This window comes from Mus caroli, unplaced genomic scaffold, assembly GCF_978045245.1.
Source record: "Mus caroli unplaced genomic scaffold, Mus_caroli_1 scaffold_3, whole genome shotgun sequence".
Lineage (NCBI taxonomy): Eukaryota > Metazoa > Chordata > Mammalia > Rodentia > Muridae > Mus > Mus caroli.
The window spans coordinates 106,770,900-106,790,930 of NW_028227258.1; the positions used below are offsets into that span (position 1 = coordinate 106,770,900).

Consider the following 20,031-nt stretch of genomic DNA (forward strand, 5'->3'; position numbering starts at 1 on the left):
GGTTGCAGATCCCTGGGTACTTTCTCTAACTCCTCCATTGGGGGCCCTGTGTTCCATCCAATAGCTGTGAGCATTCACTTTTGTGTTTGCCAGGCACTGGCATAGCCTCACAAGAGACAGCTATATCAGGATCCTTTCAGCAAAATCTTGCTGGCATATGCAATAGTGTCTGGGTTTGGTGGCTGATTATGGAATGGATTCCCGGGTGTGGCAGTCTCTGTATGGTCCATCCTTTCATCTCAGCTCCAAACTTTGTAAAAATATGGAATGCTTCACGAACTTGCGTGTCATCCTTGTGCAGGGGCCATGCTAATCTTCTCTGTATCTTTCCAGTTTTAGAATATGTGCTGCCGAAGTGAGCACTGTTCAAGTCATTTTTAACAATAGCTTCTAAACCTCCATTTTCCTCATCTTCCACTGGCACTAACTAGGAGTAGTGCCTTTCATCTTGAGACAGAATGGGAAAACTGGAAATTAAGGGGACATCAGAAGAGAAACTCTCATCTCATAAACTGCAAAAGAAAAGAAAAGCTGCCTGCAAAAGACTATATAATTTCTTTTTGAAAAAAAAAAGCACAAATAGGATTACAAATCACATTTATAATAAAAACACACTCCAAGTGACCTAGTGTAATAAGAATTCTTTTTTGACAAGTCTTTTTAAAATCTTATCATCCTGTAAACCTGTATAGTTCATTCCATAAGCCACCTATAATCCCACCTATTAAAGAAAAACTTTTTTAGATAAAAATAGGCATACCCAAACTTAATCTTTTAAATTCCTTTGAAGAACATGACTTGAAATGTCACGGTAGCTATTGTTCAGACAGGTTCAACTCCTGGAGACCCCTCCTCCCCTTCACTCCTCTAGTGTGCTGTGCTGTGACTAACTTCCTCCATTCCTCCTGAGCTCACGTCTGAACGCTTGCTTTGATGAAGATAAGAGCATGGAAACTCTGAGCAAAGGTCTCAGTCTGCTCTCTGTTTCTCTATTTCTCTATCTCTCTGAGTCTCAGGCTCTGTCTCTCTCTGTCTCTCTCTGTCTCTGTCTCTCTGTATCTCTCTCTGTCTCTCTATCTCTCTGGGTCTCAGTCTCTCTGTCTCTGTCTTTCTCTGTCTCTCTGTCTCTGACTCTCTGTCTCTGTCTCTCTCTGTCTCTCTGTTTATGTCTCTCCCTGTGTTTCTCTGTCTCTCTGTCTTACTCTCTGTGTCTTTGTGTTTATGTCTCTCTGCCTTTCTGTGTCTGTCTTTCTGTCTTTCTCTCTGTCCCTCTGCTTCTGACTCTGTTTCTCTGTCTTTCTCTCTCTGTTTGTCTCTCTGTGTCTGTCTTTCTGTCTTCCCTCTGTCTTTCTAACTCTGTGTCTTTCTCTGTGTTTCTGTCCGTCGGTCTGTCTATCTGTCTGACTTCCCCAGCCTTCACCCACTGGTGACGCTTTTTTGTTGGCATCACAGTTAGTCCTGCTTTCCCAGCATCTGCTTCCGACCTTCCTAGAATGCAGCCAGAGTGTTCTTTGAGAAGGGAATGTTGCCTCATCAGCCCTACCTCCTGCTTAAAGCCTATCAGTGGCTTCCCTCTCCCCAGGGATAAAGATAAATAACTTCTCAGCTCACCAAACCCACTCATCTGCCCATTCCCTCTCCAAACTCCCCAGAGCTTAGTGCCGAAGAGATTTTGTGATTGTTATGCTCTCTCCTACTAACCTACGTTTTGCTGCAGGATTGTCTCCCTTTCGCCCCCGACAGCATGCCTGCAACTTTTACCAAGTCCCCAGGAGACTAATCGAGTGCATCCTGAAAGATTAAATGGATAATGGCTAGGACGTATTGGAAAAACAGGACTCTGACACATGACCCATAGCTTCATGTCAAGGAAACTACATTAATACGTAACTATAATAAATTGCCCAGGAAGCCAGCTTGCTATAAAGCCAGGTCTATAGGAAGCCAGGTTGCTTTCTCTGGTCACAATCCTGGAAGCGCAAGAGTAATTTCTAGAACAGTCAACCAAATGTCCATGCCTTGGCAGCTAATTTGAATAATACTGGAAACTTCTTTCATTTTCATCCCTATCTCTAACTTGGGAACCACCAGAGAAAGCCAACTGTGTCCCTTAATGAGTCCCAAGGGATGACTCACTTCCAGCTAGCCCATCTCCAGGACCCCCCTGAGCCCCCCATATCTCCCACACTGTAGGCAGCCTGCGTGGGAATACCTCTTTACAGTGGACTAAAACACCACTGCAAAGCTTCCCGCTCCTGCCTGCCTTTGAATCTCTGTTCCAATACAGTGCTGGTGGCTCATTCCCTCACACGACGAGCTCAGTAAATAGCTTTGACATTTCCCTCTTGAGTGGTATTTATTTCTGCAACCTCATTTTCTACCTTCCAAAATAACTCAGCTGACTCGACTAACAATTAGATCCTGTGAAATGCCCTCTGATGAGCCCCCATGTTTTGTTTGGATTTATGGTTTTTGATGTATGTGATGTCTTTTCTGTCTTCAGGGTCTCCTCCTGCTAGGAAACACCAGAGGGGTTGAATCTTTTCTCTACCATATATGTGCATCTCCAATGGGGATGGTCTCAAGTCTTCAAGGTTTCCACGACCACTGCTGGGTTCCATTCCTGAATCACCACATCCAGCCTAACTTGTTGGTACTTTCTCCTTCCAGGCACTCCAAAAGCACCTAGATCAATGTGTTCAAAAGCCACACCCCAGTTAGAGCTAGCTTCAGCTACCAACTTGTTGGAAAGAGGGAACCTGAAAGATTTGTCTCCATCAAATTGGTCACTGTGCATTTCCTTGACTAACTGACATAGGAGCCTCCAGACTTATTGAGGGCAGCATCCTTCTCAGGCAGATGTGTCTGGGCTGAAAAGGGAGCTGAATGTGAGCCTGTGAGCAAGCCAGTAAGTAGCATTCTTCCATGGTCCTGGCTTCAGGTCCTGCCTCAGCTTCCCTTGATACCATATTAACCATATTCCAAAGAAACTCTTTCTTCTCTGAACTTGCTTTAGGCTTGAATCTCATACATGGGCAGAGATGCACACACACACACACACACACACACACACACACACACTTTTAATCACAGCACAATTGCCCAACTCCCCAGGTAATATTGCTAACTGCTGGTGATCACTTTTGCCTCCTTTGTAGTGCCTGAGGGCATTCACTTCTCTCTGCCTTATCGATGCTGCCTCTTTGACGACCTCTGTTTGGTCTGATTGGTCTGACTCGTACCCCATAAACTCATATTTTGAACATATGGTCCCCATCTGGTGGCATTGTTTGGGAGCCTGTGGGAACCTGTAGGAGGTAGGGTCTAACTGCTGGAAGTAGGCCTTTAGGACTGGGCCTTTGAAGATAAGCCTGCCCTGGTTTTAGCATCTCCCTGTTTTCTGGTCCTCTGTCATGTGAGGCACCACCACCATAAGCTTTTGTTGTCATGTACTTTGCTATGCCTTCCTCAGCAAAAGGAATGAGCCCTTTTGGAATCATGATCCCAAATAACCCTTGCCTCCCCTGAGTTGCTTTGTTTGTTTGTTTGTTTGTTTGTTTGTGTCAGATAGTTTTGAGAGTTATTTTTTGTTGCTCTGAGAAAACACCATGACCAAAAGCAACCCAGGGAGACAAGAGTTTACTTCTGGGTGAGAATCCATAATGGCCTGTGGCAGGGCAGCGAGTGACCAAAGCAGGATTCTGGGAAGTGGAGTGAGGCTATAAGCCCTCAAAGCCTGCCCCCCAGTGATGGACTTCCTCCAGCAAGGCTGTCCCTCCTAACCTCCCCAAACAGGGATACCAACCAGGGACCAAGTGTACAAATCCTCAATTCTGTCCGGGACATTTCCTTCAAACCACCACAGCAATAAAGCCCCCAACCTCACTGTCTCTGGAGTATCACATGGTCTCTACCTAGTTTTCTACCTGTCTGATGGCCAAGTGAGATCTCTGCTCAGGTGTCTAGCCAGCAGGATGACCATGTGGGACCAAATTTATTGTGATTTATGAACCCAAGAAGTATATTTGAAGCTATTCTTTTATTTGTGGCTTGGAAAAAAAAAAACCACCCTGGAAAGCCACGTCTGCCCATGGAATTTCCAAAGCTTGCCTTGGGTCTGCATCTGTTGCACAAAGCCAGTCCTTGCTTACACTTCCACGTGTGGTCTTTTCCCACCTGGGCCCCACTGATGTTCCCTGCCTCACAGATGCAGGATATGGCAAGACCCCTCTGCTCTCCAGAGATGGAGGTGGGGGATGCACTTACCAGCAGAGACTCTCCTGTCAGTCATATCAACAGGAAGAAAGAAAGTCAATACGAGGGTAACTGGCTGACTGCTCAAGTGGGCCCCATGTGGAAGAGAGATAACGGTCTGGGGATTGCACATATAAACATTTTTAAGATGCCAATAGCCAGCAGGCAGCCATTCACATCAGATATCTGTGAAAAGCATGACCGTGTGGAAGAAGGCTGGAGACACAGACCTCCCCCCACCCAGAAAACCCCACAGCTTGCTTGGAAGAAACAAGAAGAAAGGAGCCGAGTTTTCCTTTCCAGCCACAGACTCTACCCTCCTGATTTACAGCAGGCTGGGTGCTCAGATCTGAAGTTACTGCAGCTGCCTGTGTGCTGGTGTGAATGACGAGGCATCGGGTAAACAGAGCACTAGGGGCCAGCTCCATCCAGCAGCTCCATCCCAAGTTCCCACAGTCTGTTAAGAGGCACTGCAAGATACAGTAGTAACGTCCAGGGTGATGCTGACTGACAGCAGCAGACTGGCAACACTGTGGGATGCTGGTCCATGCCGTTGCTCATCACAGCACATAACACACATGTGCATATATGCGGACTTATACGCCTACACAACTCTACCCATCTACACAAATACTTATAAGCCAAGTAATTTTTAGGCAGTAAAAATTTGGGCAGAGGGAACCCAGATGAGAGGAAGTAGGCCCAGGGAGGGGATACAGACTGACAGAATTCTTGACTTGATTCCATGATAATCTGGACCCGGTCTCACCTGGAAAGTTCCATCTTGTCCAGAAAGTCCTGCTGACAAATTGAGGGCAAAGCCGGGACTCATTTCTTGAGCCCAAGGGCACCCATTGCCTGTTGGACTTTGGTTCAGGGTATGGGGCAGGGGTGGGGTGGAATGGTCACAAAAGCTATAGGCAACTGACACTGAGCCTACCTAAAACCTGTCTGTAGACAGATACAGTCCTGGCACTTGCTGAGGTCTGGAGGCTTGCTCAGTTCTTCCCAGCTCACCCGAATGTATTTCTGGGCATTCAGGAATTGGGAATACAGGTGAGAGTTGCTTCCGTATCCTTGGGTTTTCAGCTGATGTTTTCTGTGCAAATATACTGAGAAGGGAAGGTTCTATTGTCAGATGGCTCTGTGTGGCAGTGTGGTGAAGCCACACCTATCTGTCAGCAGCGTTAGTGGGGAAAAGCGTGCCAACGTGTGGGCATTCTAGGAGAACCCACAAAAAAACACCTGGAAACAGAGAGACTTTGAATCAGTGGGTAGATACCCATGGCAGTGTGGGGCCGCCCTCTCATGCAGGGAATCTTCGGGTTCCGCTTCCAGGGACCAATGCAAACCCTTACTCTCCTCTAGAGAGTAAGTAGGAGGAAGCAAGGGAGGCTTTTATGAAGCAAAATCAGCTTGCTCGGGAGACAGGAGCTGACTTCAGAATATTATTAAAAGACGTGGGAACATCCACATGGTGAGGGAGGAAATTGAAAATGTCTGGGTTGGTTGGGGCCTCGAGTTAGTTGTTGAAAATGAAAGGATGTGAAGAATGATGAGCCCACGCCGACCGACAGGCTCGCCGCTTAATCAGAAGAACTCAGCAAATTAATAGGTGATTCTGATGGAAAAATGAAACCTCTCTTGGGGAGAACATTAATTATCACCCTGTTCTCAAGGAAAGGTGACAATGTGGATTTGTCTAGGAAGAAGGTAGTAGAGAGCGATTTTCAGGGTCAGTGGGTCTCCCCTTCTCCCTCCCTCCTTCTTCCCTCCCTCTTTCTCCTCCTCTCCCTCTTAGCTTCTTTTTTTTTTCCCAAAGCAAAGAGAAACAACCCAGGAGAGAAGAACGTTTTTTTTCCCCCTGGGTAGAGAGCCACGAGCTTTGCAAGAAGGACATTCTTCTTGGGTAGGAATTGCATGTGGCTGGGTCTTTTGTTTGCCTGAGAGGCCAGCCGCCCTCTGCTGTCGCTGAGAAAGCAGTTTGCATTGAGATCAGGCTGTGCACTACCCTCCGTTACTCTGTGTTGTATTAAGCCTTGTTTTTTCAGACTGTGCTTTGCCTTGGGAAACTGCATTTTACAAGCAGTTTTTTTCCTCCGTTTTGAAGGCAGAGGAAGACTGCAGCCTCTGGGTGGACCCAGAAACTGCACCTTCTGCCAGGCACCACCCATCCAGCACACATGGATAAATGGCTTATTCACGGGAATAGAAAGGGAGGTGCCCTGTAAATTTATTGAATTGAGTGAATTGAAATTATAGAGGCACACTGGTGCATTAAGATTATAGAAGGAAAGCAGCCCCTGAGCAGACATGCCAGACTGAAGAAAGAGTGTACCTCTTCCACCTGGACTCTATAAAGAGATGAACACCAAACACTGCAATGCCCTGACTACATCCCAACCTACCATCTAATATCTGCATGCCTCAAGTACCACAGACTCACCTACTTGGATTAATTATCCTCCCTCCCCCATGCCATCCCCTTGCAGGTTAGAGCAGCCGACTGTGCCTGCCAATCCATCTGTTTGTACCTAGACCTGACCTAGTTCCTGCTCCAGACCCAGGCAGCCTTTCTTGGTCTGCTTCATTAGTTTATCTATACAGCCTTTCCCGAAACTTCTGATGCTTCTTGAACCCAGTTGCAGCTGCTTTAACCTGTATCCATATCCACCCATCCATCCATCCATCCATCCTCCCCTCTTTTTCTCTCTCACAGTTACATGTCTGAATAGAAACAAGACAACTCCCATCTCAGGCCTGGCCCAGGAAGAAGTGGAGCAAGATGCTGCTTAAGGAAGCCAGCCCAGGAGTCCTGAAGATGCTATGCCAGAAACATTGACAAAGATGCAGTGTCATCCTACAATGTCAGAACTGATTGCATAACAATAAATTCATGAGGCTTCATATGTTTAATGACAGCAGTCTGTCATAAAACCCATCTGACTAGGCAGCCTAGCCAAGGCAAATATGGGTTCTTTTATTCCCATATCAAATACTAATATTAACTTCTCCCCCCCCCCCTCACACACACAAGACAGAGAAAAGGTAAGAATATATAACTCACACTGGGTGTGAATGTGGGGTTCCAGGCTGAAGTTCTGCTGTGGGTGTTTGATAAAAAGTCCTTCAAGGGGATCTGGAAAGTCCAAGAAGAACGGACAAAGACGTGTAGCTTGAGAGGGGTGTGCTGATAGAGCTATTTATGGCGTCTTATTTGTGTTTACTCTGTCAGAAGGGCACAGTAGTCTTGAGTGAAGAATGTGTATGGGACTAAGAACTTTGCTAAGTCCACACACTCACCCAGAGCATCCCTTTGGAATTGCTTTTAAAGAGTGCAACAAGCGATCAATACTTCCTTTCCTTTTCAACAATCCATAAGACACCTCACAGAAGATAAGGCTGTGTCTCCTCTGCCTTTAGTTTCATCAGCTCTCTCTTCCCTCACCATCTCCCTTTCTTTTCTTCTTTCTAATGGAGTGGGTGGACCACAGGTCTAGTTACAAGTGACTGATGTCTAGACTGCAGGCAGCCAACGCTGTCTACACATGCTGGGAGCTAGTCACAAGCTGGTAAGGATGTGCCCCTGACAGACTGGTGTTTGGCCATCTGTGAACGATAAATCAGTAGCTCCAGACGATGACCAAAGAGTAGAAGATTATTTCTTGCTAGAATGAGGGTCTTTTGTACAGAAATAATATGGTTTCCTTTAGCCTAAACTATGCATCTCTTGCTCATAGTGGGTCTTGGTTAAGCATGTTGAACTGATGGACATATCCCAGTATTAATGTAGGATAAAATGTTTAAAATATTATGCTAATTCCAGATGGCAGAGAGAACTTTGGGATGCCTTCTACCTCAGAGCCCAGGAGCTAAGCCAAAAGCACCATGGGGTGTGTGTGCCATCATAAGAGCAGATGGCAGACACACCTTTTCAAGAATCAAAGTTGCTATGAACATATGAGGCTAAGCTAGGTGTAGACACAAGTCACCTGAATGTTGAACCAAGAATCCCAATAAATGGCATCTTTGACAGCTCAAGTATAGTTTCTTGTTTTGTGAGTCTTCTAGACCAGAGCAATAAAAAAATAAAATAAAATAAAATAAAATAAAATAAAATAAAATAAAATAAAATGGGCAATATTTTTCCTAAGCCCAAATGAAGTGCCATCCATGCTTCTGGCTCTCACTCAAAAAACACTTGAATGAATGATCTGAAGTGCAGGCAAGCTGGCTTGGACATCTGTCGCCATGCTGATGGCCAGCGTGGATCTGGCTGTTCCAGCTGGCTGGGTGTGTCTTGTCTTATTTGCCCCTCTTTGGGGAGACCAGACCTGGCTACCACTTAAGACTTAAGAGAAAAGGCTTTCTTAGTTTGTTCAGGAGATGTGTTCTGAAAAATTCCCACGATGCTTCTGTACCTGTTTCTCACAGCCCATTGACCTCTGCCTTCCTAACTGCCCGCTTTGTGTACATCACGAACCACCTATCTAGCTCCCTAGTCTAAGTGGCCTGCGGTCAGGTCAGGGAAGGCTGCTCCTTCCCAGCCCCCATGTGTGGCAGCTCTATCCTCTCCAGCACCAGAGTTGTAACCGAGACTCCCCCCACCGGAAGTTTTGAATGGCAGATTTTTGGCAAGCCCATCAGTTTCATAAAACAAGATAACGGTCCTGAGGCAGCAATTGCCTTGGCCATTGTTTCAAGGAAATTGCCAGAAGAATCTAGAAGATTCTTCTCTATGGAGAGCAAAGGGGGAAACAGGGGCTTCAACAGCCCATGGGTGGCCGGGAAGGTGACAGTTAATTTTACACGAGCTTGGGAGATATTCTGGCACCTTCATAAAGGTGACACCAGGGAGCCTATGATCACTCTTGCTGGCTGACTTTTCAATCTCCTGGCACTGAAACCCCAACAGGAAAGAACTTTCTTCCATCATACGGTGCTGCAATTTTCTCTAAGGTCAAAACTGAGCTTGGAATGCCTAATGGGGGTCAACAAAATAGCAGCTAATTACAGGTTAGCATCTAAAATAGCAGTCTCCTCTGGAGAGCTTGTGCATGTAGGTGGATGGATAAAATAAGACTGAATAGCATTTGATTTCTCTGTGTTTGTCCAAGTCACTGGCCAGGCCAGGGAGGTAATATATGAAAAGGGACATTTTTGGAATAGTTGCTTTTGAATTATGTTCATGAAATATATACTGTGCTGTGGAGGACATGTGGGAAAGCTACATTTTGACCGCATGACTAATTTTTAAAGCCTCGTATACGGAGTACCCCACCCCCAACCCGGAACACAGCTGGGTTATTCCTCTCTGGACTGAATGTGGCAATTCCAAGTTGAACCGGTATGAGATTTTTACCATCATGGCAATGTAAACCAAAGAGCTGGCCCAGCAGCGAAGGGCTTTGTGAATCATTTGTACACCAAGAGATATGACTTTATTAGTTTAAGAACATGTTTTACATAAAAACAGGCAACATCAAAAGAGCTCGTTTGGTAAATGAACATAATATATCACAGATGATTTCATTCCACATTCACCTACAATTTATGAGCTTAAACTGAAGGATTAGGGGGAAATTGGATACCATTCCACCTTTAATCATGGGGACAAATTGTTTGGAAGTTATTTCATTGGGATTCCAAAATCAGACACTAACCTACGTCATCCGATCCATGCAGCAAGTGACAAGGGCAGACTCTCCAAAGGAAATGTTGAATTTGTTTTCTCCAAATCGAAACCTTGAGGGAAACTTGTTAAATGTGTCAAGTCCCCAGCCCACCTCTTTAGTATGCAGGGGCAAAGTACTATTCAATTTCACACTCAAGTAATCCTCTAATAATTTTCTTTCAGCCAGAATGAAAAAGGCTAATATTAATTTCCTAATAAAATTTTTTAAAAAAAGTTGTCAAGGATATGACTCTAACCTTGAGCCAGCTTCAATTTCTCTTTATTTACTCTTTGAACACACCAAGGGTTTAATGTCAGGGGCATGTAAGAGAGCTAACTATTCTACTCTGTCCCTGACTGCAGCTGAGTGACTTGGAATGAATTAGCATTGTTAAGTTAACACCACTTTAAAGTCCTACTCTTGATACCAACAGTTCTGAAGGCTTAAGCACTAATTACTTAAAATTAATAAAGTATGTCACAGTCAAAAATATACAATTTTACATTAAAGTAACATTAAGGGTCTCAGTTTAATTGACCAAAAAAAAATGTTGAGGAAATTTACAGGTATGTATGAGATTGCCTTTTCTTGACAGAAAGCAATAAATCCACACCCCTTGTTTGTCTCTATGGGCAAACTGCATGATCACAACACCTGCCAGTTAGATGCTCACTTACCGAAAACTGACCACAGAGGCCCCCATGTTAGAGCCAGCAACAGAAACAAACAAACAAAAATGCCTGAGCCGAGGCACTCGAAACCTCTACCTTGGATTTCCTGTTTCCCGGCAGTTTATGACCCTTAGTGCTACTGGCTGGCTGGCTGGCTGCATATTTGGGATGATTAAAAAACAAAAGAGCCCCTTAAAGCACCTCCCCCATCTGTATGTAATTACATACAAACTAAAGATTCCATCTGACGTCCCAGGGTCCCAGCTCTTACTTGCTCCATGTGTAAGCCCCGCAGAGCCCAAGTGTAAAGCACGTTTGTAGTCATCCAATGTTTCCTATGTCCTCAAGTTTCTCTGATTTATTTGCCTTTAAACAGGAGAGTAGGAAGTGTATTATTTTACGCTGGCTTCAAATCTGAGTTGACAAAAGTGTTAATTCTGGGGGCTCTTTGGACCGCTATTCTCCCAACAGACTAGGGTGGCTTCATGAAATCTGATGATTAAAACCCCGGAAACCCAGATTTCCAAAAGAAGCATGTATCTGACCCTCCACACAGCGTACAACCCCGGGCTCCCCTGGGTCAGAGAGTTCTTTGTGCAAATTTCCAATGGAAGTAGCAGGTAGCTCATGGGGAAAGTGGACCTTTGAGCTGATCAAGGTCAAGTTCTTAAAATCTTTGGACAGAGGGAGAAGTGTGTGTGTGTGGGCAGGGGGAGGGACAGAGAAAGAGAGAGAGACAGACAGAGTGAGAGAAAATCATATAGTAATTAACAAGTTAAAATAATAAAAATTATTTTATGATATGTGTTAGGTGAGTCAATTTGAAAAGAACATATCCAAATGAATAGTTATGTTACAATTACCATCTTGGATCTTGGTGTATTCCAAGACTCTGGGATCACAATGAAGACAATGTACCAGCCGTCTCTGTGTTGACTTTTCCTCGGGAGTTGAGAAGGGTGAGATGTGCCCCCCCTCACTCTTCAGCACAGGCCCTGACTAGCAAACTTCAGCCTGAGGCACATTTTTATGGTCAAATTAAAAACCTTCCAGAATAGAAGTTTATCATGGAAACGCTGACAGGGCTTTACCCAGAGAAGGACTAGAGGCAGTGCAGTAATGTGGAGACGATTCCCCCTCAGCACAACTGCACTTCAGCACGGGGGATAGAGTTGTCTAGCCCATGCCTTTGGCCAGCAAACAACCATGATTTAACGTGCTTGAGTCCTGGTGATTCGGTAGCTCTGTGGCCCTCTGAGACAATTTTTCTTTCCTGTTGTTTTTTTCAACTGAAATATGCCTCAAAGGGTAAAGGATTGCAATTTTAGCCTTCATTCACAGATATACTGTTCTCTCTCAACGCTATGTGACAGGTCTGTTAACCACCACTCATAAGCGGGCTCAGCCGACTGCATGCAGGGAAGTCTCAGCGAACGCAAAGCATCAAGTGTTTTCCGTTGTTTATTCTTAATTCCCCTCGACTTAAGTTAATACATACCACGTGGGAGTCAGGTGAAGACTACAGCCAGAACATTTCCAGGGACTGAAGACCTTACCTTTTCCTTCTAATGGTTTGGAACAATTCACATATTTATTGATCATGACAAATAAAGTGGTTCCTTCTACAATGTGGAGGGGGAAATGTGTTCATTAAATGGGTCTCATCTACAGAATTGATTTACAGGAAGCAAGTAATGAAGGAGTGTTCAACTACTCTACTCTCAGACCGAAAGAATCCTTTCAATACCATAAGACTGGTCTTGCTAATAAAGGAAAGGCAGTTCCCATCACCAGACTACCACCGTAAGAGTTATATTCAATATGCAAAAATATGGAAACAGTCATGATGGTTCAGTGGATAATTACAGCGATACACAGCCATGATGGCACATAGTTGTTCTATGATACACCAAACAAAAAATAAGATTGATTTGGTTATAGAAATTCAAAGAACACCACCACTTAATTATTTCAAACTGGAGCTATTCTGAGAATGTTGAAGGGAGGATATTTGTACTGGGTAGAATACAGCAAAGCGGTCTGGATGCACCAAGTCAGCAGCCTGTGCTTGTCTGTTCACCCTCTGAGTTACAACTCTGACATCTAAGATCTTGGTAGCTTGACGCTGGCAAGATTACTGAATTACTGCATTCCATCTGATTGCTCAATATTTCTACTTGACAGGTTACATTCCACTATTTATTCAGCGTAGATCACTGAAATTCTATAGGGATGTGCTGTGATCGTCCTTCTGCCTGGGCTCTGAATTCTGAGCTGCTCTTCTGCAACCTGATGAGAAAATGTTGATGGAAATGTTCCAGAGCCCTGCACTGTGGGCCTGTACCCCAGGATGCTGTGGCCATACGTTAATGACCAGGGAAAGCAGTAATTCAGAGAAAGGGAAGTGGCAATCTGCTCTTGGCCACAGGGTGTTTTATAGTCACACACGTGGAGTTGAGGCTCAGCGATGCCATCACTTGCTGATTAGGATAGCGCTTTGCTTTTCTGTCCCACAGAAAGTAGCGATTTCAGACCAATTCTAGTCTCTTACCGATATGAACTCTGTCTTCAAATCGACACCCTTTCTGGTGGTCTGTGCCCTGTCCTTAGCCCCAACACCCAATTCAAATAATATACAGATTTACCATTTTGTGATTTTATGTGTATCATTTCTGGACTCCCAAAAAGGAAAAGAAAAACTAAATAAATGTTATATTTAAATGTGAAAGAGCAGGAAATGTAGGATTCTGTCATTTAAAAATCTATGAATGTGCAGAACCTATGACTATTTATAAACATAGCAGCTGCAGATCAGTGTAGAGTTCGAAAATAAAGACCTGACTCTGGGAAGATTGTTCATAACTTTCAAGACATTAAAATACATTCAAAGCAAGAATGAGCAAGTAAGGGGCCTGTTGTCATCCTGGAGTGTAAAATTGTTCTCTCCTGAGTCAAAACTGAGAAAACATTAGGGCAATGTTTGAGTTGGGTCTTGCCTCCTGCATCCCTCTGGAGCGCGGATATAGTGAAGAAGCACAAGCCCACCTTCTGAAACACAATCGGCTCCCTAAGAAACTCAGGCCTGGGAGACGGACTGTGTAACAGGAGTGAAAAACCAACCCCAGGCAGGCTTTGGCCCCAGACCAGAAAAGCAACACATCCCCTCTGGAGGACTGGAGACCACACTAAAGTAAAGAAAATCATGAACGGGAGTGGCGGCTTCAGCCGCCAAGGTATCTTCTGGGAGACTTGCTGGTACTGACTTCCTGGTACCTAGAGTTACCATGGAATCGGTTTGTTTCTATGAATCCCATTTTAGAACCTTTTGGATTGTGTTTCCTCTGAACTTTCCCTTCTGCCTCTTTGCAAAGCACTAGCCTCTTGCCCCAGATCTTTTCCATTCTGTGTTGGTTTCACACTGGTGGCTACGGTCCTGTGTAAAAGCAGCTGAGAAAAACAAAACAAAACAAAAACAACACAGAGCCTTGCTTTCCCTTGCTGGTTGGATTCCCAGCCCTGTAGAGCACCTGGTAATTTATTGCTCTTTTTACCAGTGGTTTCTTGAGCTCTTCTGATCCTGAGCAGACAGATCCCAACTCACCAAGCACAAGCCAAGGCTAGGTGGTTCCCCGAGGGTCTGCCTGGCAGTAGCAGCAGGTAATGGGGAAGCAGCGTGGCAGGGGCGTCTTCAGCATATCTTTGTATGGAGACAGGGAGAGACACTGTCAATCACTAGGGTTAGGCTGCAACAGACCCAGTTCTCTCCAATCAAAGCAGAGAAGACTCTGCAGCTAACCAGCTTACTACTTAGGGACAGGGACTTCCCTTCTTCCTAAGATGGTTAAGAAAAGATGGATGCATCTGCTGATGCTATAAAACCTGTCATTTTCTAAACCCACAGAGAAGGATTGGCAGTGTGTCATTCTCTATACTCTTCTTGTGTGGACATTTTTTGGGTCTTATGGTGCCCCTTGGTCTGCAGTAAAATCAAGAAATATGTGTGAAGATATTCAAGGGCCTGAAAAATTCCCCAGCAAGGATTCTCAAGAAAATTCTATGCACTCAGAGGGCTAACATGTGCTATGTTCCATACTGCAGATTCTAGTTTGACCGATGAAAACATTCATTACTTCTATGTTAAAAAAAAAAATTCGCAAATTAGCCTTAACCCTTTAAGGACCCCAATTAGCAGCAAATTACCATTGTCACAAACACCACATGCCTTCTCATTCAGTAAAGGGAACTTGCTACAAAGGTACCCAAAACACACTTTCTGTTCTGCCGTTCAGCACTGAGTGCTAGATAGATCAGATGAACCTGTTTTACAGAAGTTTGGGGGGAGGGGGAAATCTCAGAGTCTTAAAGGGTTAAGCTAGGACTTCGAGTAAAAGGGTCTTATTAAAAGGGCGAATTGGGGGAGCGAACAGTCTCAGAGGAGCTGGGGGAGTAGTCTTCCGATTCCGAGTTCAATTCCGGTGGAGCTGGTTGCGCCTTGTACCGGCTCCTCACATCCTGGTTGCGTCTTCGTCGGAAAACCTGCCTCTCCTTATCAAGAGCGGTGGTCTAGCAGGGGCATAAAATGAGAAAGAGGACAATTAGGCCAGGGGACATGGCAGAGAGACTCTAGACAGTATGCAGTTGGAAAGTATTCTGGCTGGCCAGGTTAACCTGCCCCTCATGACTTGCTTAGGTCGACAGTCATCATCCTTGCCCATGAAGCCAGCAGGTGCAGGCAATGTCGCAGTCAGCAACCTACCCAGTGCCACCAGTTATCTCTCACCCCACATTAAACGGAGCTTCAGTCTTTTGTGTGTGACAGGTAAGAAAGCTCCTTGGGTCATGTTGGCCAACAAGCAGCTTAGGGCACAGGGATAATAGAGCCAAAGGGTGATAAAGTTGTCAGAGGTGGAGACAGAGTCACAAGCTCTGCCTGCATTAGCGATTTTCACTCTAAATGATCTTATTGTCTGCTGATGAAGGGACAAGGCAGAACCTTGGGAGGGGTTGGGTGAATTTTAATGAAGCCAAAGCCTGCAAGGGAACCTGGATTGGAATAAAACTAAGCCCAGGGACCACATTTTATGGGTTTTGCTTTACAAAGTCAATTTTCATAAAACTGAGTTGTGTTTTGTTTTGTTGGTTTTTTGTTTTGTTGATTTTTAATCTTCTTCTTCTCTGAGAATTCCAACTTCTTGTCTCTATGCCTAATTTTCCCAAGGAAATATCTCTGAGATGTGCTACCTGGCTTCAGCCCCAGCAGTTATTACAACATCAGTAGTATAGGGACAGCGTGACTTCATTTCAGATTTAATGGGTGAGGGGAGGGACTGGTCTATTATAGAAAAACTTTGACAGAAAGCAGAAAAGCAGGTACAAAGCTCAAAGAGGGGGAAAAGTACTGAACATGGGTTACAGTAGAAAGGCAAAATCTCCTTGCCTGCAAGCCCCAGTTTAAAGGGACATAGCTCGGAGGCTAGTCTGCTTTTAGGAGATTATTTTCCCTCTTCGAGGATATTTGCCACCATTTTCTCCTCTTGAAATTTTACTGTTGGCTTCTTCAAAGAACTGAGATAAATTTATAGCCAGCTTAGTTCTGAGAACAAAGTAAAAACTAAGCTGCTCATGTGATGGCAGAATAGCGTTAGAACAGTCTTAGATCTAAAAGAAAGCAATCAAAGTTCCAAAATGAAGTAATAAAGAGCGAGATAGCGACAGCGTGTAGAACCGGGCAGTAAATGGCTTACTTAGGCCGAGCCGTTCCCACTTTAAAAACGATGCACGCGCTGAGTAACAGTGTTAGAAGCCAATGAGGGCGATAAACTTTAATAATTCACTTCTCGCTTCACAGAACGGCTAAAACAACCATCCAATGGCTGCTCTGTTGAAATGTCTGCTCTGATTCTGCCCCTCATTGAATTTTAAAGGCCCTTCTCTGTGTAGGTTTTGGTCTTCAACCCACCGATTTCATGAAAGCCTCAGCCTCACAAACCTAAATTCCTAACTTTATTTAAAACGTTGTAAAGTCACAACACATGGTATTTTGCTTTTCAAAGCAAACTGAGAACGGTCTGTTTGTGTGGAGTTGGATGTTTGTAGAAAACAGATGTCTATTTAGTCTGTCTAACATAAAAAGCATTCTGTAGTTAATCCAAGGGTAATATAAACTCGTCTCCCGGTCATAAAAAAAATACAGTTGTATTTCTACCTTTCTGGGGCTGGAAAACGCCCTGGCTTTGGATAGAATATGCTGATGGAGGAACACAGGCGGTCAGACATGGAAAGGATGCACGGGGAGTGTGCACCGCTCTGGCTGTGGCTGACTTGGCCATTCATTCAGCTCCCTCAGTGTTAAACACAAGGAGCAGGCGTGGCCTCTTCTCACACTTACAGAATTGCTGTAGATAAAAATGGATATTCTGAAAAGTTTTAAAAGCCAAGGCTTACAGAGGTCTGGGGCACTCTTTCTTTTCTCTTTTGTAACTTGATGCAAGATAGTGTTCTAAAATTAAGCAGTGGCAGCAGAAGGCTCCTGCAACAAGCCAACTCCCCCTCCCTTTCCTCTGCGCTCTTGCATCTCCCCAGGCAACAATTCAGCAGCAGACTTGTTGAAATAGACTCTGTGATTCTCCTTGTTGAATTCTCAAGGACCTTCAAGTAGTCAGCCCTTGGTCTCCCTTAGATGTCTATGATTGCCTGTCTGTTCGGCTGCTCTAAGTCACGTGCCACTGAAGTGAGCCACCTCTCCACAAACACAGAATGCAGTTCACTCAGAGGCCGGCGGCATTCAGGTTGAGCACAGCTGTGCACAGTCGGTCCCTCACTTTCAACTTCCTTTCCTCACTATCTTCCTTCCTTGCCCCTCTGCCTAGAGAAGCCCTGCTCTGCCGTCAGGTGCTCAGGTCCACTTGCCAATCTCCCTCCCTAATGAGTAGCTTTCTAAATGTTCACCTTCCTAGATGAGCCTTTGTGTGCTTGTACGCTCCTTAATTTCACAGCACTTCTTAGAAAGGTGTGTTATGATCACATATGCTGGACTAAGGGTCACATGGCAGTTGGATTTACAGCTGCTTAAGAATGAAAAAAGGCTGTACAGGGCATCTCTGACCAGTGCTCTGTCTTTATAGGACTGATATTGAGGCTCAGTAAAAGTGGAGGGCTTTGCCCATATACTACACTAAGAATAGGATGCCTGTCTTACACAAGGCCCAAGCAAAGCATTTACTCTGTAATCTATTGTAACAGGATAAAACAGAGTCCCCACACTTGCACAGTTCACTTCAACCCTCTTCTCATCCCCAGTAGCAGGGAGAAGACCCCGGGCCACAGACAGTTTCCAAGACTGCATGCTGCCCATTGGAGAAAATCACGGGGAACAGTAAATCATGACCGAGCGAGTTCAACCCACTGTAAATCTGGGGAACTGTGACCTTCTAGGTGTAGTGCACCACGGAAACAAGGGTTTTCTGCCATCTGAGCCACTGCAGTAGTCATCAGCAACTGTAACCAAAGACTACCAAAAACTACCTGTTTCCATAAACCTCTGCTCCCTGAGCCCCTGCACATTCTATTTCGAGCTCTGTGAACTGTGGTTCATTTTAGATGCTCGTCCATACCCATTTCCAGGGTGGTATGTAGTGTGTTCACTGTGTGTCTAACATAAATCGTGACTGTTCTCCTCTGCATCTGCTAGAGTCTGCGAAGGGCCACGGTCAAGTCTTAGACCTCCTCTGAGTCCTCCACAGTTCACAGCACGCAATAGATACATTATGAACTCTGTGGCTACTGAAATATGAAGAGTTCTAACAGAGGTCACCTACTTCCCTCTGGGGTACCCAGTCTCCAGTACATCCTGCAAGCAGCTGACAGGTCAATTTCCACAAAGTCCAGCTTATTTACAATTCCTCATAAAGTCTCAATCCTTGTCCCAGTCTTGGCAAAGGGTTGACAGTAAAAATTTTCCAGTGTCTAGTTCCTGGTATTACTCAAAACTGACTGGTAACATCAGTAGATCCACTGTGAATCTTTATCAGACAGTGGCTCTTCTAGAATAACACCCCTTTGTTCTGCATTTGTTTCCTTTTGGAAGCCTTTCCATCCCCACACTGACTCCAGGGAAGAGGGTCCTAACACTATCTATGAGAGGTGAAGCAGTAGGCTTGAGAGAGCATCTATGTTAGAAGCAAGCCTAAGCTGACAGGTTTAGGATAGACACCTACCCTGTCAACAGGACACCCTGACACTCTCCCTCTGGAAATTTATCTTCACAATGAATTCCAGTTTTCCAGATGATGGTTTTTCTAATCTTATATACCACATGATTTTGAAGTCAGAGATAGCTCAGTGAGGCAAGTGTGGGGACCAGAAGGAAAGTGGGCTTTGAGTAAGTGCTCAGTCTACCTAATACTAAAACTAGAACTCACCCACAGACATGGCTGTGTTTGTGGTTAAACCAATCTAGTCTGGGCTTTCTTCCCAAAATACCAAAGCAGTCACTGACATGTCTTGAACTTCTCTTGGTTGTCCTCAGATCTGCATCCTGGCTCAAGTTGCTCACCACCTGACATGACCTCTTCTCTGCCCAGCCCAATGTATCTAGCCAAGACCTAATCACAATTAACCTACTGTAACATATCACCCACTCAACTCACTCTGGCAAGAACCTTCTGACCAAGGCTTTTGTTATTAATTGCACACTGTTCTCCTACCACCTTTCACGTGCAGATTTCTCAAAGTTAATGTAAATATTAATGTAAATTTCTCCATGCTACAATCGGAAGCTTCAGAATATTTATCAGACTGTGGCATATTGACTGTGCATGTACCACATACTTCTCATCTAATCTAAAATTATTTTAGGCGATTATTTACTTTCTAATAATATAAAATAGCAAGGAATGACTTGAGTTACTACTTCAGAATCTAATACATTTCAAATATGAGAAAAATTATCCCTGTATCTTATAAAATTATTTCTCAGTTACTCATGCATTTGCCCATTGCAGTGTCTGATCACAGTTAGTATTGCCTTTTGTGATTTCTTTAGAATTTTAATTAAGGTTATCACAATTGGTACACCTCTCAGACATGTACCGTTTACTTTTTACAACTGGATTCTGTAGCCCCCTTGTGCATTTCATAACTTATGGATTCAGCAAGAAAACAGAACTACTCCTAGTGATGTATTCATAGCAGATTGTCATGCAAATGTGAACAAACTAGACCCCCCCCCCCAAAAAAAGCATTTGAATCGTGATTTGTGCTCTGAAATGCTGTATCTGAACTCCAGGCCATTTCTGAATGGCTGAGAGGTGGCTTTACTTATTCATTTATTTTTTATCACCCATACAAGATTCAGATATCAGATATCAAAGATATTCTCAGTGTCTCCTCCTCACTGCCTACCTTTGCAAAGTGGATGTGTCTTAAGGTGT

The 20,031-nt window shown here is 44.4% G+C and overlaps 1 protein-coding gene and 1 non-coding gene across 5 annotated transcripts in view; both read right to left on the reverse strand.

Annotated features, from left to right (window-relative positions):
• Nucleotides 1–256: 256 nt before the first annotated feature.
• Nucleotides 257–363, reverse strand: LOC115030830 (U6 spliceosomal RNA). The gene has a single exon (XR_003836390.1). It is a non-coding gene; the product is annotated as a U6 spliceosomal RNA (small nuclear RNA).
• A 9,322-nt stretch (nucleotides 364–9,685) lies between these two features.
• The window catches only part of Dclk1 (doublecortin like kinase 1), a 309,605-nt gene continuing 299,259 nt past the window's right edge, over nucleotides 9,686–20,031 (reverse strand). For all 4 annotated transcript variants that reach the window (XM_021157493.3, XM_029475006.2, XM_021157495.3 and 1 more), the window contains one exon: nucleotides 9,686–15,163. In XM_021157493.3, coding sequence (XP_021013152.1) covers nucleotides 14,999–15,163 — 165 coding nt within the window. In that variant the 3' untranslated portion in view covers nucleotides 9,686–14,998. The remainder of the gene's footprint in view (nucleotides 15,164–20,031) is intronic.